Here is a 26791-nt window from a genome sequence, read left to right as displayed (position 1 = left end):
ATCAACCTAAAACATATAAAAAAAAACAAGGCATTCAAACAATTCAGTCATTCTAAGCAAGATATATTTGTCATTTAGATGTACCTTTGCTTTGATACTTCCTACTGCTTAAGATCTTTCTTCTATCATTAAAAACGAAAGAATAGGATTCTATATTCTCAAAGAGTTAAGACTAAACTAAGATCAAAGTTATCCAGGGAATATACTTCTAACTTGATTATCCATCTCAAGAAATATTGGAATCCGAATTACAAATTCCACGAGGGAAGAGTGAATAAAAATTCGTTCAAGGAAAACTTTGAAACTTCATAATGGAGTAGAGATTTCATGGATCAATAACAAATAAAGTACATTGTACACAATTAATTAAATTAAAAAACTAGAAATATATTTTGGTATTCTATGAGAAGAAGTAAGCGTAATAACATAAATAATATGTTTGTAAATAACAAGTTAATTTCTATCACAGAAAAGGATTTCTCAATATCCAGTTGTCTTTTGGAAATTGCTTCCAGAGTTATTATTGCTGTTTCTTCGAGATCCAGAGTTTCTTGAGCCTCCAGAGCTATTTCCTTTAAGGTTACCTCCTCGGCCTCCTTGAACAAAGCTGCCACTGCTGCCGCTTCCTCCAAGAGTATTACGACTATTGTTGCCCCCAATGGGGTTACGTCCATTTCCAATTTGACCAGATCCTCCGTTACATTCCCTTACTTGGACCTGGCGTGTCACCTGCTTTGGAACTTGTTTGTGAATGTTTTGACAATTTTGCCTGGGCACGTTATTGCACTCTTCTACAGGCTTTTTCTCACATCTTTGCTTGGTCACAGATCTGCACTCTTGCTTAGGAACATTTCGACAAACAGGAACGTTCACAGTCTGACATTTTTGATCTGGGACTTGACGTGATCTTTGTTTGGAAACAGGAGAGCATTTGGTTTTCTTTACTTGAATACATGTAGAAGGATCATCAGCCCAAATCTTTTCACCAGCTCCATTCACTTGCCAAGCCTTTTCACATTCCCTCACGGATTCATCTCTACATTCATCCTCAGTGTAGGACTCACTTACAGTTCTGAAGAAGTCCTCACATTGCCTTTCTTGCTTGTTGTTGCACTCTCTCTTTTGAACAGTCTCACAGACTTGATCCTTATAGTTTTGACAGTCATCGACGAATTGAGTATTGCATACACGTCTGTTAAATAAGAACATATAAATATAACAATTCTGACTACTTTACAATTAAATGTGTATCTACTTACTCATTCACAGTCTTGCACACTTGATCATTGACCTCTTCAAAGTCCACATCATTGATTACTCGAGTAACAAGACGGCATCCATTTCCAACTTGAGTTTCAGCTCTTCCAAGAGATGAAGAGGAGGAGGTAGATGAAGAGCCAAAGGATGAGGAAGAGTCTTGTCCTCCACCAAAGACAACGCGACCTCCACCTATTCCATTTTGTCTTCTACTCGCTTCAGCATTTCTTCCATTGTTATTTCTATTGGAGTTGTTATTTCCATAGCCAGTTGGAGAGCATTGAGCTATAGATACTCCAAGGATCAAGAGACAACTCACGATTTGCGTAGATTTCTTCATATTCTTTAAGTTACTCAATTTGATTTTTCTTTTGTAAATTTGTTGTATCGAATGATTTTTAATATTCAAACCATTTTCTTATATATGCAATATATATTGTTTTGGGTTTTTTTTTTAGCATTAATACCTGTATTAACTTAAAATTTTTGAGCGTGCGCTGAGAGATTCTTTACAAATAGAAAATTCCCATTTCTTTTCTTAAGTTTAAAATTCCTTGACATATATTTTTAATCTTCTACTATTTTTTTTTTATTTTTAATATATCTCAATTTCTAATTTTATTGTTTTTTTTTTATAATTTTTATGTATAACATATCGTAACTTTTTAATTTGGTTTTTGGTATTTAGAACCAGCTATTTTAATTTAATTGTTATTTGTTAGATATGTATTTTGGTCGTCAAGTTGGGGAATAAATTATTAATGTAGAGTGAATTTATGTAATAATTTTTTTTGCTGTCATGTAGTTATATATATACTATGATTTAGGATATTTTTCTGTTTCAAATATATCATCGTTTATATGCGTCGTTATTACCTTTTTAGTGGTGTAAATCCCCTCAAGTGTCTCTAAAACCCTCTCCGCCCCTCAAAATAAACTTTTTTATAAATATGATTATATTTCTGTTTCATAATTTTTGGGTATAAGCCTTAAATGATTAAATCTAGCATAGCTCCTGATCAAAGATATAACAAGGATAATGGGAACCCAACAAACATCATGTCTAGGAGGCAATAGTTGCACAGATGGAAATCACATTAAAGCACAGTATTATTACATAGTCATCAACTTTGAAATGAATGGTCTATATGGGCCAAACACTAACGACCCAGATTTCTACCAGGGTATAGTTATCCACTTTGTCTCACATAAGCCAACAATTATAGGAGGAGATTTTAAAGTGAAACTAAAAAGGAACAGAGACACAACAAGCAAGGCAGTAAACTCTCAATTCACAAAAGTACTGTCGTCAATTATTACGTCCTTCGGTTTTAATGATGAATGATGCAAAATGAACAATTTAAATAACACATCATTTTCCATTGACAAGAACTCTAAGCCAGGGTTAGCAAGAATCAATCTATTCCTGATGAAGGGATTTGTAGGAGATGGAATTGATTCTTATGACATAATAAATGCTAAAATTTGGGATCACAAGGTAACTCATTTAGTATTAAAACCTAAGTTTAAGTAACTTAGAAACAAAAAGTAGTGGACACTTAACTCGAGCGTCATAGACGATCCCAAAGTTAATGATGGAATTGTAAGCATAATTCTGGACGTATCCCAAAAGCTGCAGTATGAGAGGGATTTGTTTCTGCTTGTGCAATTAATGTTACATAGGATAAGAGATTTGTGCAGAAGAAAAGTATCTGTTCTTGGGAAAAGAGAGAGGGAATATCTTAACAAAATCGAATCTACTTCCAAAAGCATTCATATTGACGGAGAAAAAAAAGCTAAGTTACACCAGATGCAGAGGTAAAACGATCTGAAGTATAGAGTCCGAATGAAAATGAACAGTATTGATGACCTGTCACATTCCAGACTGCAGCGTAAGCGGCAAGATAATAATAGATATAGAAAAAAAGCTATTAAGCTATCTGATAATAATAGCGTGAAATCAGATGATCCGAAATTCATCTGCAGTGTGATCAATAAATTCTACTCGAAACTGTACTCATGTTATGATTGTCAGAACAATAATTGATGCGGGAGATGCCAGACGAATGCAGCTTCCTTTTGTGAAGACTTGAGGTGTGAAACGAGCAATGATACTGAGATATAAGAAGAAGTTAAAGATTTAGCAGAAAAACATTCGTAACACTTTGAGATTAAAAATAACATGGTGACATCATGTTTTTACGTTCGAGTTTTATAAAGAATACGTTGACCTTTTGATCCCTGTTCTGCTCTCTTTTTACAAAAGAGTAACATCTCGAGTACTTCTTCCTGAATTTGCATCCGGATCGTCTTGATACCAAAAGCTAACAAAAATTCGTGGATACCTGAAGAACTACCGATTTTCGAAGATCCTAGCACATCCTAAATGCCTCTATGCCAAAGACTTAACATTGGTCTTGGGTGGGATCCCTTTTGAATCAATGACGTCAATCAGAAGGATTATTACTTTTCTCAAAAGTTCTCTGTAACTTCTGGATTAAATATTAATCCAGGAAAAACAAAGATATTGAGTGCTTATGGTGGACTGATATAAAATGATGGCCTAACAACAAACTCCTAGGAGTCTGGGTAGGGAACGAGGGTTGTCAAAAGAATAATGAGGTAATCGTCAGGAGATTTAATCTAGCTACCTCTTTCTTCAAGATTTTCAACCTGAATATCAAGGACAAAATATCTGTATGGAACTTTTACGTTGTCCCAAAATTGCTTCATTTTCTAATAGTCACGCCATACAATGAGGGCACTCTTAAAAATATATCCACTATAGCGATCTAATTTCTCTACGCGAAAAGGAGAAGGAACATCAACTATGATAGGCTTCACAGTCCACTGAATAGTTGAAGATTGTCTGTGATAAGCGTCTCAGAAATATTGAAGGTTCTGAACTTTTATTGGGTTAGAAAAATGTGGAATAGTGAGGAATCCTGGTATTTTATTCTCAATGACTTCTTGAAAGAGAAACAAGTCTTTCTTATGGGTAACCACTATACCCTAAACTTGCATTATACTCTAAACGAATGCAGTATCTATGTAAAGGGTGCATAGATGGTACTATGAAGTTTGAATTGTCCCTCGGTTAGGGACTGTCAATAGGAGGACACTTTAAATGCCCCCAAGTGCGAACCATGTTCGCTGATATTGTGGCGGATGTTCGGTGGTTTACCAATTATAAGAAAGAAATGAAAAATAAGGCTGAAAAAAACTTTTGGAAAAAAAATTAAAATATTTATTCTGAAAAAAAAAATTACAGGAGAAATAGTTAAACACTTTTACATTTGATATTTTTTTTCCAAAAAATTAAATTTAAAATATTAATTTTTTTCCTCTCGCATAATTTGCCTAAATAAATTTTTTTTAAGAAAATAATTCCTCAAAAAAAATCCACAATTATCGAGTAAAAAAAAAATCCTTATTTGAGCTGGAGTTCTGCCCTGCGGACGCACCTGATACCTTGTCTTTTGTCATCTTATATTGGACGGTTTTATATCCGATTCGGACACGTTCCTATGAATTAGGACAGTTCCCAGGCAGGACCGATACATGATAATTTATATAGCACTCTATCTCAATGTTTGATTTTTTTATTATTAAAATAAACAATTAATTATGAATAAATTATCTCCATCAATATAATTAGAAAGGGTACTTGTACATACATTGAAAATATTTGTGTGCAAGTAACTGTATATAGGTGCATCAATATTAAATTAACATTTATTTGCTTTTCTGTATTATTATATTGCTCAATGTTTGGTTATAAGGGTACGAGTATGTATTCCAATTTATTTATTGTCTATTAAAGCTACAAATACAAATATTTCTTCTTGTTTCTGTTTGATACTATAGAAGTGCATATATATGTATATGAAATAAAGAAATGTGCTGTTATTAACTGATTTATTGCTCTTAATATTCATGTAGAATATACATATAATGTACAATATTAATACTTATGTTTCATCGACATTATATTTGTTTCTGACTAAATAATATAATGACTTTTTTTCCTTATATCTTCATTTTGTGATGTTGCTAAGTATCCATCTATATAAGTAAATAATCTTTTCTGTCCCCCTGTAACTTGATGAAGTCGTCAAATTGATCTTGGAGCCATTTGAAACTTTTTTTCGAGTTGTGGCAGGGAGCCGAGTCTTGCTGCCACATGTGAGGCCTCTTATTGGCAACCATGTTAATCCAGGCATTCACATTGGTCTCTAGCACTTCAAGGTAGGCATCATTATTGACTTTGAGACCTGGGAGGAACAAATGAGGATGTGACCTTCTGAGTTAACCAGTCCGAACACCATGACGTGGGCTGGCAACTTCGTTTGCATGACGACGACGACAGCTACATACTTAGGTCAGAAGGCCAACCACTTGTTGTTCTGGTTGTTGAATTTCTGGTCTTTGCAAAAAAAATTGCAATCCGAGAAAAACAAGAGCCTGTTTCGATGAAGTGGATGCTTGAGGTGGTTAATGAGTTTTTGAGAGGGCTTTAAGCACTTCTCCTTGGCTTTTTTTTTGTCAAAATCTGCCCCTTTCTCATCTATATAAGTGGTAACGAAGGTTTTTGTTAATTCAGAGCAGGATCAGTTACTCTGCCCAACCAACTTCTCGAGTAATTGCCCTGATGGACTTCCCTTGGCCCTCATTGACGATTTGATGGATTCTGGTCACAAATTCCGGCGTCTGGACGCAATCACTTCCCCCTTCGAAAAATTGTTTGGAATTGTTCACAGCTTAGCAATGGGCACATCAAATTCATTCAATCAACATTCAGACTTCAAAAATTGTTAAGGGGAAAAATTGACATCTAACAGTGAGACAAATAGGATAAATTCTGTCGACTAAAAATAATCTTCTTAAATATTGTTTGTGATATCACACTGCCTTCAAAGTCAAAATATTTATAACTAAGCTACACCCATTTGCAAAAGAGATTTTACTATATTTTTTTGAATATTTCCGAACAGTTTTTGTCAAATATAGAGAATTTGTACAAAAAACAGACAATAACATGAACCAAAAATCCAATTTTTGACAACAAGTAAAGTTTTTTACACTTTTGCCCTTGACTTTCGAGTCATATTGCTGTGTGCAACTCGCAATTGTATAGAAGTTACAATTTGAACCTAACAATAGAGTAACTAGTGGAAGTTTTAATCACAGATTTATCCATTATAAGTACACTTTATATCATTTTTGTAGAGTTATGGATAAATAAGTTATTTATGCAAGATTGAAAAATAAAAAAGTGCACAAGATAAAAACGATATTAACTAATTAGTACTGGATAAGTCCTAGGAATTATTTTTTTTCCACTCCTTTTTTTTTTTTCTTTATCGGTACGATCTTTTTTACTATTCAATGGTCCTAAGCACCGATACCTGGTCCTTCAGTTCTACGGTAACAGTTATCTATATAACTATTCTTCATTCAAAGTTAGGATTAAATAATATAAAAAGAAGAAAATAATACATTTTAGCTGGAACATAAAATAACAAGTTCTAGCCACACCCCTCCCTCACACTTCAGCTATCTTGTCTCTTGAAAGGGATAATATTGAATAGATGAAAGGACATAGCTAGTATCTCTGTAATTTCCGCCGTTGTAGTTACAGTAAGAGACCGATAAGGAACTGTCCTAGGACTGACAAATTTTATTAGGACCGCACTTATAAAACTTAATTCTTTTCAAATTTTAGACCGATCCAACACTAAATATAATACAACAGATCAAATTAAATACCCTTGCGCAATAATCCTTAATGATTAACATCTAGATAATGTTTCTTTTTTAATTTTTGTCGCAGTGGTATCCCCACATCAGCAAGAATTATTAGGTTTTTTTATCATTAATGGATTTTTCGACAAATAACCACTATTAGTGTTAGAAAGTTTAATTTTCTGAATTCAAATGATGTATCGAAAATCTGTGAATATTCCTAATATAAATATAATGGGGAAAAGGCCCACTGTTACGATAAATAATGAAAGCAACGTCTTACTTTCTAACTATGGGCCTTTTTCTTTCTTGTTTCATACAATGAAGATAGTAAATGTTTTTCCACATCTATCAGACTTGTACACTTTAGGACAATAATAATTGTGGAAAGAACCAATAGATAAGTTATTTCTATGAACTCTATAAGCATAGAAGTACTAGCAAGGGGATACCCAGTAGGATGTCCCGTTAATGTATTTTTTTGCGCTATACAAACACGAGGGGCATCAAAATTTCTGTAATTTTTCATAAATTACGAAAATAGTAAAAAAAAGAGAAATGTGCATCGTATGGAGGGTTCTACTGCTCTTCAAAGTTTTGTAAGAATTTCCGTCTTCAAAGATTTAAACAGAATGTCTAAAATAATACAAAAATGAATTTTGAGAGTTGTTTTATGATTAAAACAAGAATGGGCATTTGGTAGAGCACAAAACCTCCACTTATGGTAATTTTTTTGGTGCAACCTTGACCTCCCGAAAATGTATTGGCCTTTTACTGTGACTTAATATAACCCAATCCAAGAGCATTTTTTCCCGCAGGCTGAAACCCACATTTATTATTGTTATTTAAGCCGTAGAAAACGAATATAACCATTAAAACATTCAATTCATGAAGGTTTGGCCTTTAAAGCCTTTTAACAAAATCAAGTTGTTAAGGTATAACTAATATTCAGTGCCATATTTTGACATGAAAAAACGATAGATAAGAAAATCAAAGTAAATAATAAATTGATAAAAACATTTCAGTATTTTAAAAATGAATTATTTATTACGTTATCTTGATTATATTGCATAAAAAATGTATATAACCACCAAAAAATTGAGTAAAATGGCGTACATTACTTAGATGCTGATATATTTATTTATTTTTTCTTCAAATGCTTTATATCATAGCTGAATTTGTAGAATAGACATTATATTTCAATTTAAAAAAACTTACCTTTAAAATAGGTCGATTTTGATTGATTTATGGTCAATTAAGTTTATAATATTTATTAAAAAAATTAAATATAATAAGCTGGTTAGTTTGCATAAATATAAACTACAATAATATTCCGAAGAAAAAATAAATTACATATGGTTTTATATATCGGCTTTACTTTTACACATTTTAGATGTCATGCTTCACTAATGTATAACAATTCACAGTAAGTAAATAAAAACCAATTAATTTGAATATGAAGCATTTATTAACTTGTTTTAATTCTTTTACATATAATTTTTTTTAATGTTCCTTTAGTTGGTTAGATGGAATTGCACCGATTAAGTATAAGTAAACATTATAGTTTTACAATTACTCCACTTCACATAGGAATCTTTTGGTGAAATCCGTATATTTATAGGATATTTCTTTCACTAAGAGTTACCGGGGCGTGAAGCATACACACATCATGCTGAAGAAAATAACTCCCGAGTGTGCTGTTCATGAGCTATGGCGATTCCATTATATCGTTTTTTTATGTCGAAATATGGCACTGAATCTTAGTTTTAAAAATAGGCTTTAAAGGCCAAACCTTCATAGATTGAAACTTTTAATGTTCATATTATTTTTCTACGGCTTAAATAACATTAATAAATGTGGGTTTCAGTCTGTGGTCGTTCCGAGAAATTATATAAACTTTTACTTTTATAAGCGTTTTACTTTTTATTGATTAGCCCTTGGAAAAAAACATAAATATATCAATCTTAATTATGAATAGAATAATTTTAAATCCGTATGGATATGACCGGAGCTCCTGTCCTAGAGTATTTCATTATTGGTTGTTGGTTAAATAAGATATATTCAGATTATGATAGTGGGCTCTCAAATTTTGTACTCGAGTGATACTTGGAGATACTATGTCAATTTATTTAATAAAAACATAAGAAATCGTATTTCAGAGAGGAACATTGATTGATTCTAACACAAATATTCTTGACAAATATTGATGAGCAAAGAGGGTATGTCTGTAAAAAAAAAAAGGGAGTGTTTCAAATCTCCCAGTGTATCAACTCACCCGTCCTAACAATTTTCATGTTTTCTTGTTTAAAGCGTTAGGGAAAGGCGAAATTTGGATATTACTAATGTAATATTAGGCAAAGTCCACATTGCTTTTATATTTATCGCAAATAATAGTATTATACTAGTAATTATGATGTATTTCCATCAATTTATGTTCGTATAAAAAGATAATTAACCTATCTGAATATATTTATATAATTTTTCAAGATTGAATACAACAATTTAGTAACAAGTATGTCTCTAAGTCATTTATAACTTATTACATCTGAATGCCTTAGGTTAATCAATTTACCGGCTCCTTTCGGGGTCTCATGGATCTGTTAAGATTATTTTATAAATATGATTCTCTTATTTGAGAAATAATTAGATAAATTATATTCCTGGATGATCTATAACTTTTCCTAAATAATTAGCCCCTGTAATGTTTTAATTTAAAAGTTTCACGTTATTACGTCCAAAAAGTGTATAGACAATTTAGGAGGATAAGTACCTACTTATGAACTTCACCATTACATAATTTTTTGTTTTTTAATAAGCCCCAGTTTTCATAGACCAATAACTAATCACGTATATATTGAAATTAAGTGGAAAACTATAAATATATTTTGGTATTCTATGAGAATAAGTAAGCGTAATAACATAGATAATATGTTTGTAAATAACAAGTTAATTTCTATCACAGAAAAGAGATTTTTCAATATCCAGTTGCCTTTTGGAAATTGAAGTTATTATTGCTGTTTCTTCGAGATCCAGAGTTTCTTGAGCTTCCAGTGATGCCGCTTCCTCCAAGAGTATTACGATCATTGTTGCGGCCAATGGTGTTACGTCCATTTCCTACTTGACCTGATCCTCCACTGCATTCTCTTACTTGGACCTGGCGTGTCACCTGCATGGGAACTTGTTTGTGAATGTTTTGACAATTTTGCCTGGGCACGTTATTGCACTCTTCTACAGGCTTTTTCTCACATCTTTGCTTTGTCACAGATCTGCACTCTTGCTGAGGAACATTTCGACAAACAGGAACGTTCACAGTCTGACATTTTTGATCCGGGACTTGACGTGATCTTTGCTTGGAAACAGGAGAGCATTTGGTTTTCTTTACTTGAATACATGTAGAAGGATCATCAGCCCAAATCTTTTCACCAGCTCCATTCACTTGCCAAGCCTTTTCACATTCCCTTACAGATTGATCTTTGCATTCATCCTCAGTGTAAGTCTCACTCACAGTTCTGAAAAAGTCCTCACATTGCCTTTCTTGCTTGTTGTTGCACTCTCTCTTTTGAACAGTCTCACAGACTTGATCCTCATAGTTTTGACAGTCATCGACGAATCGAGTATTGCATATACGTCTGTTAAATAAGAATATATCAATTCTGACTACTTTATAATTAAACGTGTATCTACTTACTCATTCACAGTCTTGCACACTTGATCATTGACCTCTTCAAAGTCCACATCATTGATGACTCGAGTCACAAGACGGCATCCATCTCCAACTTGAGTTTCAGCTCTTCCAAGAGATGAAGAGGAGGAGGTAGATGAAGAGCCAAAAGATGAGGAAGAAGATCCTAAATCAATTGCTGAAGAAGAAGATGAAGAACCAATGGATGAAGAGTCTTGTCCTCCGCCAAAGACGACGCGACCTCCACCTAATCCATTACGGCTTCTACTTCCTGCAGCATTTCTTTCATTGTTATTCCTATTGGAGTTGTTATTTCCATAGCCAGTTGGAGAGCATTGAGCTATAGATAGTCCAATGATCAAGAGACAACTCAGGATTTGGGTAGATTTTTTCATATTCCTTTAGGTACTCAATTTAATTTTTTTTTTGTAAATTTGTAGAATTGAATGATTTTTAAAATTCAAATCATTTTCTTATATATGCAATGGTATTTTTTCAAACACCTTTATTTTGACCTGTTATATAGACAATATCAGGCGAGCGTGCTCAAAATAAGAATAAATTTCCCATTTCTTTAATTATATGATAATTCTTTTCGCAGTTGTTTTTTTCAATTCTTGAGAATTCTATATTTTGCGCATAGTTCCAGGATGAATCTCTGCCATTACTTTCAATATTTCTATGAATATATTATGTATATATTGACTAAAATTTAACATCTTAATTATAAGATGGAGAATTCATATACATGATCATCTGATATCTATGGTGCAAATCCAATATGATAATTTACTATCACTATTAGATAAAATCTATTCTAGTTGGGGAAAAATGGATCGTGAACTTAGTCAGACAAACTTGAAGTTAGATGCTAAAATTAAGTTGAATGAAATTATCGATACAATTCACTAAAAAGAACTGTTAACTCATCAAAGTATTTTTGTTCTTCAAGACCACTTCACTGTTGTTCAGATACAAACAATTAATATATTGCTGGAAAATAAAAATACTCTCTATTACTACAGTCCGGAGGCATTAAAATAAGTGGCTCAATTATTGAATCTTCCAAATCAGAGGTCATCCAGAGGTAGGTTAGGAACATATGCTACTATCCTTGGTTTCAAGTCCCAGTATTTGAAGAATTAAAACGTCAGAGTATGGATTTAATTTTTAAAGAAGCCAGTTTATATTTGGATAAGATCTCAATAAAGGAAAGGATTGAATTTGACTTCGAACTAAGGACGTGTTTCCGGATTTTGGAGGACAACTCAGCAGTTGGTAAGAAATTGCAGCAAATGAATGGTCATTGTTTATGCTCGTCGGCCTAAAAAACTTTTGGTAAATACCAGTTGCTTACTTCCTTATTAAAGGAGTCCAAAAGGAAATTATCACAGGAATTATACGTTGTGCAGTCCCCTTTAGTATTGAATAGTCTGGATACAATAAATCGGCATTCAATATGCTTGGGTGCAATCTTCTTCCAAAGGAAAACTGTTTAAAATATTGAATAGCAAATATTTATCGAAATTTGTATAATATTTACAGAATATAAAAAATATGACAACAATATTTCTTCATCTTTGTACAAATTTCACCAAGGCTACGATTAGGGATTCTCTTCACATGGGTAAAATTTATTGAACTTTATTTGCAGATTACATAAATATTGTTTGGCAGAATAAGGGGATTATAAATTGGTCATACATCAAGGATCTTCATCTTCTCCTAACCAAATATTACCTTAGACTTTTTGGTTTTCTATATTTTTGTTGTAAAGTTTAACATAGGTTTGAATCCAAGTTGGTGAATATGGTTATTATTATATCTAGAGTTTTTTATTAGTAATATTCAAAAGCAAAGTGGGTTATAAAATATGTTCCTTAGAAAATTTGTATCTAATTTGGATTTGGCATTATATCAATATAAACTTTAACATCCTTCATTGTGGCTTGTTCAAGATCAAAAATATTAGATTATTCAATAATCACTGACTAATCAGTTATCACCAAAATATATATAGGTTTAGCGATTTGAAATAATGTTCCGTTATTTCACTATTTTAAAAGGGAAAAGTTACATTTTAACAAATGTAATAAAAATTTGCCTTTATTGCTAGTTAATTACAGTTATGGATATTTCATTCATAATGACTATATCAACTACACCTTAGATATAGGCTTTTCCTAATGTAAATGGCTAAGATTTTTTAATAATAGTTAATCAAATGATTAATTAAAATAATATTTTGTATTTATTAATGTTTTTACATAAACTTGAACCCAGAGAACAAGTTGTTCTTTTATATAATGAAATCAAGTTTGAAATGTCTTGTACAATTTTTGTCTTTTTGAAACTAAAATGCATCCATATAATTTTACTTATTTTAAAATTGGATCATAGAAAATATACAATAATTAATAATTAAATCCTTTCCACATAACTGTACATATTATGAGTATACTTACGCAATAAAACTATTGAGCAAATTTGCAACATAATCTTTATCTAGTAAATATGTGATTCTATTTAACTCACAATTTGAACCAAAAAAAAAAAAAAAAAAAAAAAAAAAAAAGACTCTAGTATTTTTAACTTTTACAATTTATTAGGCTCTCTGCTGTTCATTGACATCAATCATACAGCAATATCTGATATAATTCATTTAAAAAAAACAACAAAGAAGAATTAACCTCTCTATGAATGAATCATCAAAATGAGCGTCTTCCTATAAAATAATTTATTCCAAATGCGAAGAGTTCCACCTTGAGATGATGGTGAAATATTTGCAGTTTCTAAGAATATTCTAGAGCTCGTTAGATGTCACTAGTTAATTTCTTTATGTCACTCTGTAATCTTTCAAACCAGGCCCAAATAATATATTACAAGAAGTGAATATGTAATAAGAAAGGTGTATAGGTGTATATTTTTCTCTTTCATTTTGAGAAAACAATAAAAAAGTGATCCAAATATTTAAAATAGAGAACAATTTACGTACAGATGTAATTTCATAGAAGACAATTAATATGTTTATGGATTCAAACTTTTATAATGTGACGCCATCTTTATTTTTCTTTTCTTCTTTCATTTTTATGGTACTAAATATTATGATGTTCTCTTTCTGTTAATGTTTGTATTTGTCTGTGTAAGTCAATCTCTTTCTCTTCTTCTTGGATCACTTCTGAAAAATTAATTATTATCAATATCATCGCACCTATTTACTATTAACTCTACTTCGAGCCTACTTACTTACTCAATTTCTAGAGTAATAATAATCAACAAAAAAACTAATAATAATGTCAACCTCTTCCCGGCGTCGATTAATGAGAGACTTTAAACGTCTTCAAGAGGATCCTCCCGCAGGAGTGAGCGGAGCTCCAGGGGAAAATAACATAATGGTCTGGAACGCCGTTATCTTTGGTCCTCACGACACTCCGTTTGAAGACGGGACCTTCAAATTGACCATGGAGTTCTCTGAAGAATATCCCAACAAACCCCCACTTGTCAAGTTCCTCTCTAAAATGTTTCACCCCAACATCTACGCGGATGGAGGGATTTGTTTAGACATCCTTCAAAATAGGTAATGATCATGTACATAGACTCAATATAATGTATTTACTCTTTTCTTCTTTTATCCTCTTTAGGTGGAGTCCAACCTATGACGTATCCGCTATCTTAACGTCCATACAGTCCTTACTTAGCGATCCCAATCCTAATTCCCCTGCCAACTCCATGGCCGCCCAATTATTTAAGGAGAATAGGAGAGAGTATGAAAAACGAGTCAAAGCTTGTGTGGAACAAAGTTGGTGTGACGATTAAAATATACGTGACTTGACAATAAACACTCTTTTATTAGTAATTAATAATCATCAACCATCTATAATGCAGTCTTTGACGAAAACACTTCATTCCATCTGTTGTCTCGTCTGTTATTTTTGTTTTGCAAGAAAAAAGAAGTACATACAAATCTTTTATTGCTTGTGATGATTTCTACCCTCACTCTCAAGCCTCATCCTCGTCTAACTTCTTTCTTTTTTCTTCATTATAATTATTATTGTAAGAATAATCATATGTGACTCTTTTTCCCTTATATATTCTATTAAAAATAAATAATTTGAAATCTATTATTTCTACTACACTACTCTCCAAGTTATTTTTAATATTATATATTTTGTAAAACTTTTTTTTTCTCGTATTGTATGTTGATGTGTTGCATCGATTGATCTAACGATTATTTTTTTTGCTAATACATATGGCATATATATTTGATCAAAGGTTGTTAAGTTTATTCAAGAATTTATAATATGTGAAAACAAGCCTTAAAAAATACAGTTTTATAACGGAAGAATAGTCTATCTATATTCTGCATGTTTTCATACCTTATTAAAATTTCGCTGCAATGATATTGTTTTAATATGATTTATGAATATGAAATTCACTTCTTTTTTTTTGAGAAAAAAAAATATATAAAACAAAAATGAACTGTGACTTGTGTTGTTATCATTATTTCCAAACACAAAATATTATATTACTTTATTAACTTTGTCAAACTCTTATTATTTTGTTCTGCAATTACATAAATAGCAGCATGTTAAAGTCAACTTAATTCATATTTATTAAATAATTTTTAGCCAGTTTTATAATTCTTTTTTATCCTGCTATCTGTATGTTTTGAAGAAATATACATTAATACGTCATATTAAATTAATACCCCACTAATTAAGATTGTTGTGTTAATTTGTCCACCGAGCTATTTTTTTCTTCTTCTAAAAGGACAAATTGTTAGTTTATTTAGTGTAGTAGATATTTAGGTACGTAGGAATGACCTTCGACTATGAAATAAAATGTTAAGGAAAATATTTCTTATTCAAGGACTGATTTGTTTTGTACGATTTGTAACACAACCTGCATATTGAAATATTAATTGATGTGCCGTTGTAATTACTCCAGTCTTTAGAGCTGTGTTGTTTTTGTCTCAAGGATGTCAGATTTACATCATTATAGTGAATCTCTTAAAGTTTTATAATTATTAATATATGTACATTGTCATAGTCAGGCCTTTGCTTTTGAAGGGTCTGTTGGAGTGACTATTAATAACATACTATTAAAAAAAAAAAAGGGGGGTAAATACTTCTGCATCAACAATTATTGGATACCCTGTCCAGTGATTATGGTCCATAGTAAAAGTTTAAATATTTATCGATTGAAACCGTTTTTACCTCCACCTACTCAGTTAAAAATGTTTATAAAGTACCATATATCGTGTTTATATTTTTAATCAGGATTGTATTGAATAGTATTATTTGTTTTTCCATCATGCTAAAGGTAGGACCGTCCCATGAGAAAATATTAAATAACTATAGAAGCAAAAGTCTGCATAATTATTATTTTCAAAATAACCCCCATACTTCGGCATTCTATCTATTGTAAGGGATACCCATATTTGGAGCTTAAAGCCAATGCACTTTCTTTGCCACTTCAAAAATAATTTATTAAATAGCATATTATTTAAGGCCTTGCATGAGGTGCTTCGCTGTTAATGAAAAGAAGGAAAGTTTTTAAGTATTCAGTAAGTATAAAAATATGATGTTTAGTCTTTGCTGCTTGGTTCATCAGGATCAAACATGATACGAAGATTATTTATGGTCGTAATAAGAGGCCATTCAATTTTGAGAGATCAAGTTAACACAAAACGTTAAAAATGCATAATTGACCATAACTTTGGAACAAATTGAGATACGTAACTAAGTTTGATTTTAAGCAGAGGTTTTGCCCTCCTCCGATTGCCCATTCTTGTCTCAGACGTTTTTAAGCTATTCAAAGACCATTAATAATATGGTACATTCCTTGAAATAGTATGCAGTAGTACTTCATTTCTAGAATTATGGTCGATCAACCAGCTGTATACAAATGTGAGAGTTTTTTCTAATGCTATGATTATGTGTTAGAATGAACACCAAGGGACAAAAGTTGGGATTTTCATCAATTGTTATTAAATCGCCCTTAAATAAAATGGGTAGTACTTAGCAGATCCAGTTGATAGTACACCTTCGAATTGAACAACCTTTTATTTTCTATTTTTCCTTAATTTAAAAAAAAAATAGTATGCGTTTCGATAGAAGAGTCGTGGGTGTGAAACATTATATTATAAAAACCTTGAAATTATTTACTACAATAGGTTCATGCATGATACTACTTTGATTTTACTTTCTACTGGGCCTCGCAATGTTATAATTCATTCAAACATATTATATTCATAAATGTACAGTGTTCATATACGAGGTCAACACATTTTGTTTCCCCTCTTCATTCTTTTTTGCTATCACTGTGTAGAATATATGTATTATGCAAATATTACTAAATATATATTTTTTTTAAATAGGTCGATAGTGTTTTTTTTTTAATTAATTGCTTCATATTAACTAAATAAATGATCGATATTTTTATCATACCATGTCGTATGGTTTTGCTAAAATTGATTTATCCATTTTCATAATATATTAAATCAATTTAAAGATTTAGTCACTTTTTCACTGATAATGTTGCATGATAGAATGCTAACTTATTAATTAATTATTATTCATAGAAAGATCTGACGTACCTTTGAGCATATTTGTATCTTTTACCTAATTATTGTACTTCAACCGATTTTATAAGAGATATTAACATATTTATATCTGCCATCAATTTGTCAAGGGATTTTAGCTTATACTTTAGTTATTTATAGCCTGTAAATTGACAAATTTACAATTAGTATTCATATTCTCAGGTACCTACCATTCTATTTTATATAGAGAGTAAAAACCTTAAGGAATCTAAATTCAACCTTCAATGTATAAGTATAGTCAATTGGCATTCAAATTAGTTACTAATCACAACATAGAGATTTCTGATTCTGTATAGAAAATGTCTTGTTTGATTATAATTTATTAGTTAAGGAATAATTTATCCACTAGCGTCTAGAAAATATAATATTATTTTCCCGAGCTAATATTTTAGATTAAGAATTCATAATAAATATCCTTGTTTAATGTTGGGGTGATAGACCAAACACCACTAGGAAGAACTCGCGTTAGGATTTAAACGCAGGGTTAGCAATTATATAGTCAGACTACTATGTGTATGCTATAAAATGTTCTGAAGCATTATTTTGAGCATGAATTTTGGAAGTTATGATCGATGGATAATTATAAGCATACTCAATAATAAGGTAACGCAACCTTAACTTACCGACTTATTTACATGGAGTCTCCTCCTATCGCTGTTTCTGGGAACAAAATAAATCCGCGTTATATGAAATCCATGTTGTAGGGGATTTTTAATGTACTAAAAACCGTAAAATGTGGGAAATGATTTTTCAAAGTGCACTTTTTACTATTTTTCCTTTGTATTTTTAGTATGCTTAGGACTATAAAAACATTTGATTCATCATAAATTATAAAAAAAATAATATATGCCAGACAAGATACTTGTGAAATACCTAATTGTAAAATTTAATCTTGATTGGGTATTTTCTTAGTTTTTAATCCGGTCATATCAATACTTACACAATATCTTTTACGCAACCTTTTCAATTGCAAATTTATACAATAAGTAGTAACCAAAAGTTTTAAATCTAAGTGCCAAATCAAATACTTACAGGACCCTTTTGCAAAATTATACACTTGTCTTATATGAACAAATTCGTAAACAAATACAAAATTCTTGTTTACCTTAATATATAGTTTTTTTTAAATAATTTATTATCATAATATAATATAAAGAAACGCAATATGAGGTACCATATACGGGGAGTCAGAATAATTCCAAACATCGCATTATACGAGATCAACAACGATTTTACCACTCAACGATATTACGCCAACGATTTTATGCGCAACCTTTTTACAACAATCATTTTACAGTGAACCTTTTGTATATGGATGTATATAGCGGCCAGAATCGGAGTATAACAATCAATGCTTAAGTAATATCGTTTCTGAAAAGTTCAAAATGCAGGCTTGTAAGCGTTCCGCTGTTTTGAAGTTTTGTCCATTTTTTTTTCGTTCAACGTTCAGAGTTCAGGTATTATTTCTGTTCTGTTCTACGTTCCAATTACCAGGTACATTGTACACCAGTAAATCGCGTCTTCCACTTGATAGTTCAGGGAATTTTCATTTGAGAACTAGGTTTCAAGATTTTGTAACACAATAATTCCGCAACTTTAGTGTTCAAATGAGCTACACTAACTAAAGTCGGTTCATTCTTGGTCGAAATGGAGGCCAAAAAGCGAAGTATAATCGATTTGAATCTCCCAGAGCACATAAACAAGACAAGGATCAATACCAGAAACGACCGCTACCTTCCTTTGCGATGAGGTTCTGCCGGACAACCAGACTAATTTCCCTGCCTCCGCGACGATGCTGAGAATCGTGGCATCAGATGGAAAGAGGATGCCCCGTGTGGGCTCCTTAAGGCCTGAAAATCTGAGAGAATGTGTACCGAGACTTCCTCAAGGAGGTGATCTTGTCCTGGGGGAGGTCCAACTACCCAGAGAGTTCCACCAGGACTCTTTCCTGGAGAACAAGGCCAGGACCATGCAGCAATTGTTCGAGTTGAATTTTTCCGATTTCTGGATACACGATTTGTGGCCTCCCTCCTCGCCCGACATTAATCCTCTTGATTATTGCTATGTCGAAAGAAGGGCCTGTTCCATCCCCCATCCATACATCGGCATGCTACAGACCTCCTCCTAAAGGCAGTGGGTGACCATTTCGAGCAATACATTTGTGATCATTGTATCTAATTATATATAGCCCAATCGTTTAACACTATGTTCTTCTTAATCAAGTCGATTTTTCGTAACGTACAATAAAAGGTAACGTCTTGTTGTCGCACACTATATATAAAAGAGAACCAAAAACAAGATGTACTATGTAAAGATACCTAATTATCTTAGCACATGACTCTTTTTATTTCAACAAGGGATCCTCAGAGATTTTTAGTTCGCTAATTCCTTATATTCATGGGGAAATGATGAGCCTCAGTCTCATGATTCAGAATTATTGAACTGGTCAAGTTCATATGTTAAGGTAGAGTACTAGAAACTTTCATGCTCGATAATAGCCTTTATAAAGTGCCCCCTCAGCCCCCCTGGCGACTCCCAGAAAATAGGTTTTGTAAACGATTGTCATTGCTTTACATGCCCTTTAAATCCTATTTAAGGAGTAAAAACAAAATGAACTTTGATTTCTTGACTTTAGTAGTATTGGAAAATAACGCTAAAATCTCTCTTTTAGTGCTTAACATTCAGTTCACAAGCCAGTCAAAATGAATAAAGACTATTCTTCATTTTTTAAAGATGATTAATCAGTGGCGGTACTAGCTGTTATAACGCCCAGGGTGAATGTCATCTCATCTCCCCCTCTCCCGATGTGAATTAAAGTGTGCCACATTGAATATTTGAAAATATTATCCGATTGAAAAAATTTGATTTACTTTAGAGCGAGATTGAATGTACTTCGTTATTGTATCTATATATTTTATCGTAGGTTGTTGAAATCATTTAGAAAAGAGTATTCCGAATTTTTCCGTCTTAGTTTAAATAGAAACAAAATCCTAGTAGGAAGTTATGCTTTTTTTCTGTTTGAAAATGAAGTTGACTTGGTGTGTAGATGAGCAATACATAGACCAGAGAAGATGAATGGAAACAAATACTTTATTTTTTTCCGGGTGTTCATGTCTCCCCTCTACGAATCCCACGCTGTGCAGCTGCCCACATTGCCCATATTAGGAACCTTCGGTTACAGTAACAGAGTGTTGAATAAATCCTTATTTATTCGGCCCTTTCAAGTCATATGATCAGTCCTTAAGAACGTTAGTCCTTCGGACGGTCAATAGTAGAACTGATTCAAAAAATAAAAAAAAGAGTGACGTCATCAAGGACATAAATTTATAAGTTTTAGGACTGATTTGCAGGACTGAAGTGGACTGGACCGAGACTGAGCCGGACGGGAATGCAGTCGTCAGTCCTAAATATAGAGCGACAAAACACTTCAGTTACATAAAATGTGATTCCATGCATAGATTGCATAAAAACAGTAGCAGCAAATAAAAAAAAAATAAAGCTTCCGTCTGTTTTTTTTTAGAATGCTCATAACATCACAGAAATACAAATACCCTTCTAAATTAACAGAGCTGTGTCATAAGAATTTGAGATATTATACAGATCTAAATTCAAGAGCAAAGCTGTATTCACTGACACATAGGATTCCCTTACTGGTATCATAAAAATCCACCAAATTATAAAGCTGGAGTGAATAACAAGAAGTATTCTTACTAAGATTTAAAAGGAAGTAATTAATGTTTTGTCGCTGCCTTAATAGGACTGAAGACTGTAGTCCCATCCAGTTAAGTCTCGATCCTTCATATCAGTCCTAAAACTGATAAATTTCGGCCATTGATGACGTGACTCAACTTTATATAGTGATTTTTTGCAGATACTCCGAAGGACTTACAGCCTTAAGGAACGGTCTGAAGGACTTATATGACCGTTCCTAAGACTGAACTGGACCTAATAAATAAGTACTGATACAACAATAGAAGTAACAGTGTTAAAAATGGATTGCCCATTATGAAGTACAGTCATACATTGACATACGAGTTTAATTCGTTCTTAGACAGAGCTCGTAAGTCAAAACAATTTATCCAATTAAAAATAGTGTCATTTTGATGCCACCAACCCTATTTTTAAATTGCTGTATTTTGAATGTTATTGAAGATATCGATCTACTTTAAAAATTATTTTATAGATCATTGTTTGATTCTTTTGTTGTATGTTATTGTATCAAAATTAATTTTTACCCATAAGGTCACGAGGTGATCTTGGTCTAAAAAAATCAAACATTTTCATTTTCAATTTCACTCAAATTTTGAATGTTATTTTTATATAACTACGCACACATTTTCATCTGTAGTATATAAGTGTAATCGAATGCATATCTAAAAATTTATTGTATATTTTTATACAAATATGTGACAATGAACATAGTCTAAATAATATGATTTATGCAATAGGTATGTTTTTATATATGTGCATCGATTCCCTTGTATATCAGAATCTTACAAGTCCTTGTTGGACAAGGAATAGGATTATTCTTTTAAAAAATAGCATAATTATATTCATATCGAAAATAAAGATTATAAAGACAAGGAATTACATCCTTTTCAAAATGAGAGATTAACAACATTAAATTATTATATAATTTATCTAAGAAAAAATATAATATAATCTTTTTGCTTTCATCATGATTTTGCAAAAATTATCCAATATTGAAAAATCTATAGTATTTTCTCATTTCATGATAGAATATAGTCAGATTCTTCAACAAGCATCCTTCGGATTATATTGTCCGATGTTCAGGAAATAATATACTTTAAGTACATAACACAATCCATGGACAACCATAGGTAGGGTGATGGGAATTAAAACTTTGTACGCAAGTTCTGACATTTAATGATTGCACAACCTCTTTAACCAATCTAAATACGGGTGTTTCCGCTCATTTCGGTATTTGGGAACAAGAATTTTTTTTCTTTTTATAAGAAAATTGAATATTTAACTATTTTTTCAAAAACATAAATATTTTAATTTTTTTTTCAAAAATTTATTTTTTTGAAGGTAGCTTTGAATTTTTGAAATTAAATTTTTCAAAAATTAAATTTTAAATGTTAGAATTTTTTTCAAAAAATTTCAAAATCCAGCAAAATTTACAATAAATATAATTAAAAAAAATTCAATTATTGATTTTTTTTGGAAAAAAATTTCAAAAATCTACACCTATTTAAGAAAAATTAAATTTTTGGACACAAAATTTTGAATGTTAAATTTTTTGGAAAAAAATTAAATTTCTTACAAATAGTTATGAATTTTTTAATTTTTTTTAGTTGATTTTATAAATAGCTGCGAATTTTTAAATTTTTTTTCCCAAAAAAATTAATAAACAAAATTTTTTTTCCCAATTTTTTTGAAAAAAATTTTTCTTTTGATTTTTTTTCAAACAAAAAGAAAAAAAAATCAAGCCCCCCTAAATATAAGCAAATCCTCAGTCCTACTATTCGTCATTCATATACCATGCAAATTTAAACTTCAATTTTCTCATCTCAATAATGAAATAATAATGATAACAGCTTTACAAAATGAAAAACTCTATCTTGTTTACAACTACAAAAAATCTCGTGCTTGTTCCAAGTCATATTTTTTACAACTATAGATTGTTTTGAATGTTGAATTGCTATACTCACATTAAGTCATTTTAAACAGTGAACAAAAGTTCCCCATTATTATTATGATATAGTAAAACAATTGGGTTTTAGATTGACGTAATTTGCTAACTACCAACTGAGTTTGGGTCTTAGTTATTACTACTTTTTGATGTAAACGTTTAGATATTTGATCGATGAAAGGTAAAAATACCATTAGTTAAAAGTTTAAAACGTCCAGTAGTATGACTAGAAAATAACAATTTTTTTGCAACGCCATAATTTTTAAACTCTGTCATAACGGTATCTTCAGATCTTATTTATTTTTTAACTGTCAATTTGTCTACTCTTGCTTCATTCAATTAAATGAAAAATAGCTCAACAGTTGGAGAAAGTATGTAAATACTAACTAGCTAGTCACCTGTTAATTTCATGATTTTTTCTTTTTCGTTTTGGAGGAAGGAAGGAGAGATGCAATTAACATACGCTGTTTTTTCTAAAACTTTTATTATCCTACATTTTATTATCATGGGGAATCAATCGAAAAAGTCCTAATTGGGTGTATTAAACACTTCATGATTTCTTATACCTTTAACGTTCATTCATCCGCATGAGCCTTAATTATAACAACTACATTATATGTAACTATCCCTCATAGACTTTCTTGTGTTTTCAACACTTATCTTGTGGTTAATTAAGGATCCACTTTGATATTAATACGCCCTTCAATTGTTTTGTATGATCCAAAAGCGCATAGAGGATACGTGCATTTTTGAATACTGCAAATCCATTCTCCACTGTCTTCGAGTCTAACTTTTGGGATTTCAATTCTGCAAATTGTGCTCGTTTTATCATCAAAATTATTCTCCGGGAACCTATCACATTTTGTACAAAAATAAAGGTAATAAGTTATAAAAAAGTATACAAAGACCTTACGTAGTGTCCTGCAACTCCTTGTCACAGATCCTATCAGTTTTATATTCGCCAAATCCAACAAAGCAGAATTGTCCAGCACAACCATATAACCTTTTACAGGACTTATTATCCCTTGAACGTCTCCAAATACAGCTCCTCCAATTGAAATATCCTTCTTTATCACGGACATTACACTGCAAACTTACGAATGAACCAACTTTGATATCCGGTTGCTCTAACGATGATACATCTAGATCCATATTGCTGTTCAGTAGCTCCCTACGCCTGAATATATTATATATCATTATGGATAAAGCAGCACAATATTTGAAAAGCCTATTTACCTCAAGCCCGCAGAGTTGCACCATGGTATTATCATACCCATAACGATAATAATGTTTGAATATCTGAAATATGTCATAGTGTCCACAAGTGTCTTTATCCCTACTATTAAAATACCAATGATAAAATATTTAAATTTTTACTCCTCTATAAAATATAGATAAGGGTTATATTCCCAACTATCTTTTAATGACATCTATTACTCCATTTATTTACGATATTATTTGCTTAACACTTTTCTAATTGAAATATATACTTTCTGTAAACTTTTTCACGCATATTTATATTGTCAAATTTTGATCCATTTTTATGAAGAAAGAGCTTCCAATAATAGAGTTAAATCCATACTTGGAAAATTCATCACTGTCTGCTCTATTTATCCTACTATAAAATATCTTCTTAGTAGAAACTGTTTCCGCTCTTTCAAGCAGTCCTACACGCCTCACTTTACATTAATATAATAGTTAAAAATGGATAACATCACAAGCATTAGGGTATATTCAATGTTTATTATTAATAAATAATAATGATATTCTATTCAACCTACTAACTTGTATAAAATATATCAATCGTTCAAGTTTGAATTGCTTAGGATGAATAGGAGAATAGATTTAAAATGTTAACAAAGTGTTAAATACTATATGCTTCAAAGCTATTTAATAAATTGTAACTAAATACTTTGATTTAAAATATATGTATATATTGTTCTGGACTATATTATGAAATCTTATTAGCCCCTATTGATCATAATTGGACGAAACTCAATACTGCTCTACACATAATTTGTATATAAAGGTACATATTATGTACAATTCATGCCATAAAAGTATACTTAAATTTATCCATAACTAACCTATCTAGAAACTTTGATCATTTGGTACCTTTTTGTAGCCTTGTTAAAGTTAGTAGGAATATTTGATACAACAATACTTCAAACAGTACGGGTAGTTTATTCTGTGGATATACGGACTACTCAAGACACAAAGTGTGTGTTTGTGCTATAAATTTGTACACTTTTTGCATGTTAAGAATGGATTTTAATTCTAAAAGGCTATTGAAATAAACAGCCCGTACCATAATGACATCCGAACCAAGTGGCATGTTGTAGTAGTTCAATATGCTCGTTTTGTGACATAGTATCTATTAATCAAATTATAATATGATAGTTTACAAAAACTATTGAACTATATTTATCGTAATTTCCAAAATGGCTAATTTTCAAAAGACAAAATAAATTATCATGAAATTCTAGTGTTTGCCTATGTCATGATATAACTACCGATCGTTTTTGCTCTTAGTACTATAACACATTCAAAAGGTACTTAACCAACTGCTATGTATACCCATTAGTAAGGTCACAAAAGTAGTGGTTATATCATAATTAAAACTTACTATTATTAATTAGGTGTTATAAGTATTGAGATCGTTTGTAAAATCCCTCTGATTTATGCTCCCTTTGATGTTAAGGAAAATCCTTACAAACAGTAATGGCAAGAATTACGAGCAATATTCTTGTAAAATAGGTGTTATTAAAATAAATTTCAAAACTGATTGAAAGCTTGCTTCTTAAAAACAAATTGACTTCAATTTGATAGCAAGGATCAATGTGTCTAAATCAAAAGAAGCTGAATGATTATTGTACAAGGTCTCAGTCTACAACCACTTCCTATAAAGGTGTATTAACAACTCCATAGATTACACGAACATATCTTTATCAAGTATTTTTAGAAAATAATCAAAAATCCCAATTCTAAATATGAGAAAAATGCACATCTGAGGGGAAGTGGGAGCCAAAAAGTTGACAAAAAATTCGTATAAGTTGACATGGGTTGTTGGCCTTTTTAGGGGAGTTATATCATTCATTGATGATATTACAAATAAAATGGCAATCAAATGGAAAAAAATAATCAAAAGAATCGCAAACTTGGTGCGACAATATATATATGTAATATATTATGTAATAAAATACATAGCCATTCACTTGGAATCATTAATCTAAACAAGCTCCATAGTTCTAGGAAACAACCTTAAAATCCACAACTTTTCAATCAAAATATATGTACATACTTCAACACGATCCTTACTCAGATTAAATTAATCAGTCATCTTTTTCCTTTCTCTATTACTCCATATAAACACTACTCCAAGTCCTAAAAAACCAATTTCACCAGTGACTACAACATAAATACATGAATTTTACTTCTCTCTCCAAATTTGTATTTCTATTAAAGTTATTTATGGAGACACGTGGGTCTATTAGGTGGTCGTTAAGTAATTTCCATGAGTTCTGTAAACATGCTCCTTCTCTTAGTTACGACTCATTATATACAAACACACTTTAACGCTTAAACATAATATTGTACTCTACTATCAAATATTTATGAAAATTACTTAATACAAATACTTATGTAATGTTCATCATGGACAATGTAACAACGACACGTTTTATTTTACACATTTTACTTTATATTCATAGCTTTTGCACAAATGAGTCATTGTTATTTGTTTTGATATGATTAAGAGACTGCTTATTTCATCTGAGTTGATACTAAACATAGACACATTCGTTATGTACCTCAAATTTCTCCTAAGGAAATAAAAAACGCTCCGAAA

General features: G+C 31.3%; 3 protein-coding genes and 1 long non-coding RNA gene across 8 annotated transcripts; 1 reads left to right on the top strand and 3 right to left on the bottom strand.

Annotated features, from left to right (window-relative positions):
- Positions 1-366: 366 nt before the first annotated feature.
- Positions 367-1658, bottom strand: LOC121114136 (uncharacterized). The gene is made up of 2 exons (XM_040707999.2): positions 1260-1658; positions 367-1192 (listed from the first exon to the last, which is right to left on the bottom strand). The coding sequence occupies exons 1-2, from the start codon at positions 1595-1597 to the stop codon at positions 481-483; spliced, it is 1050 nt and encodes a 349-aa protein (XP_040563933.2). The 5' UTR covers positions 1598-1658; the 3' UTR covers positions 367-480.
- Positions 1659-9856: 8198 nt separating this feature from the next.
- On the bottom strand, positions 9857-11174 carry LOC139904915 (uncharacterized). The gene is made up of 2 exons (XM_071887022.1): positions 10691-11174; positions 9857-10631 (listed from the first exon to the last, which is right to left on the bottom strand). Exons 1-2 carry the CDS (start codon positions 11077-11079, stop codon positions 9977-9979), a joined length of 1044 nt encoding a protein of 347 aa, XP_071743123.1. The 5' UTR covers positions 11080-11174; the 3' UTR covers positions 9857-9976.
- Positions 11175-13803: 2629 nt separating this feature from the next.
- Positions 13804-15163, top strand: LOC121114159 (ubiquitin-conjugating enzyme E2-17 kDa). The gene is made up of 2 exons (XM_040708027.2): positions 13804-14261; positions 14326-15163. The coding sequence occupies exons 1-2, from the start codon at positions 13978-13980 to the stop codon at positions 14498-14500; spliced, it is 459 nt and encodes a 152-aa protein (XP_040563961.1). The 5' UTR covers positions 13804-13977; the 3' UTR covers positions 14501-15163.
- A 2895-nt stretch (positions 15164-18058) lies between these two features.
- Positions 18059-26607, bottom strand: LOC121114160 (uncharacterized). Of its 5 annotated transcripts, XR_011779198.1 has the most exons (5): positions 26379-26607; positions 26263-26328; positions 24181-24283; positions 23858-24121; positions 23399-23796 (listed from the first exon to the last, which is right to left on the bottom strand). It is a non-coding gene; the product is annotated as an uncharacterized lncRNA (long non-coding RNA). The 5 variants fall into 5 exon arrangements; XR_005863214.2 differs by lacking the exons at positions 26263-26328; positions 26379-26607 and adding an exon at positions 18059-19559 and having other exon boundaries at positions 23511-23796; positions 24181-24848; XR_011779197.1 differs by having other exon boundaries at positions 26246-26596.
- Between the last annotated feature and the right edge of the window lie 184 nt (positions 26608-26791).

The sequence above is a fragment of the Lepeophtheirus salmonis genome, chromosome 3 (genome assembly GCF_016086655.4).
Source record: "Lepeophtheirus salmonis chromosome 3, UVic_Lsal_1.4, whole genome shotgun sequence".
In the NCBI taxonomy this organism is placed as follows: domain Eukaryota; kingdom Metazoa; phylum Arthropoda; class Copepoda; order Siphonostomatoida; family Caligidae; genus Lepeophtheirus; species Lepeophtheirus salmonis.
Note: the sequence above shows the minus strand (reverse complement) of the source record. Positions and strands in the feature narration are given on the sequence as shown.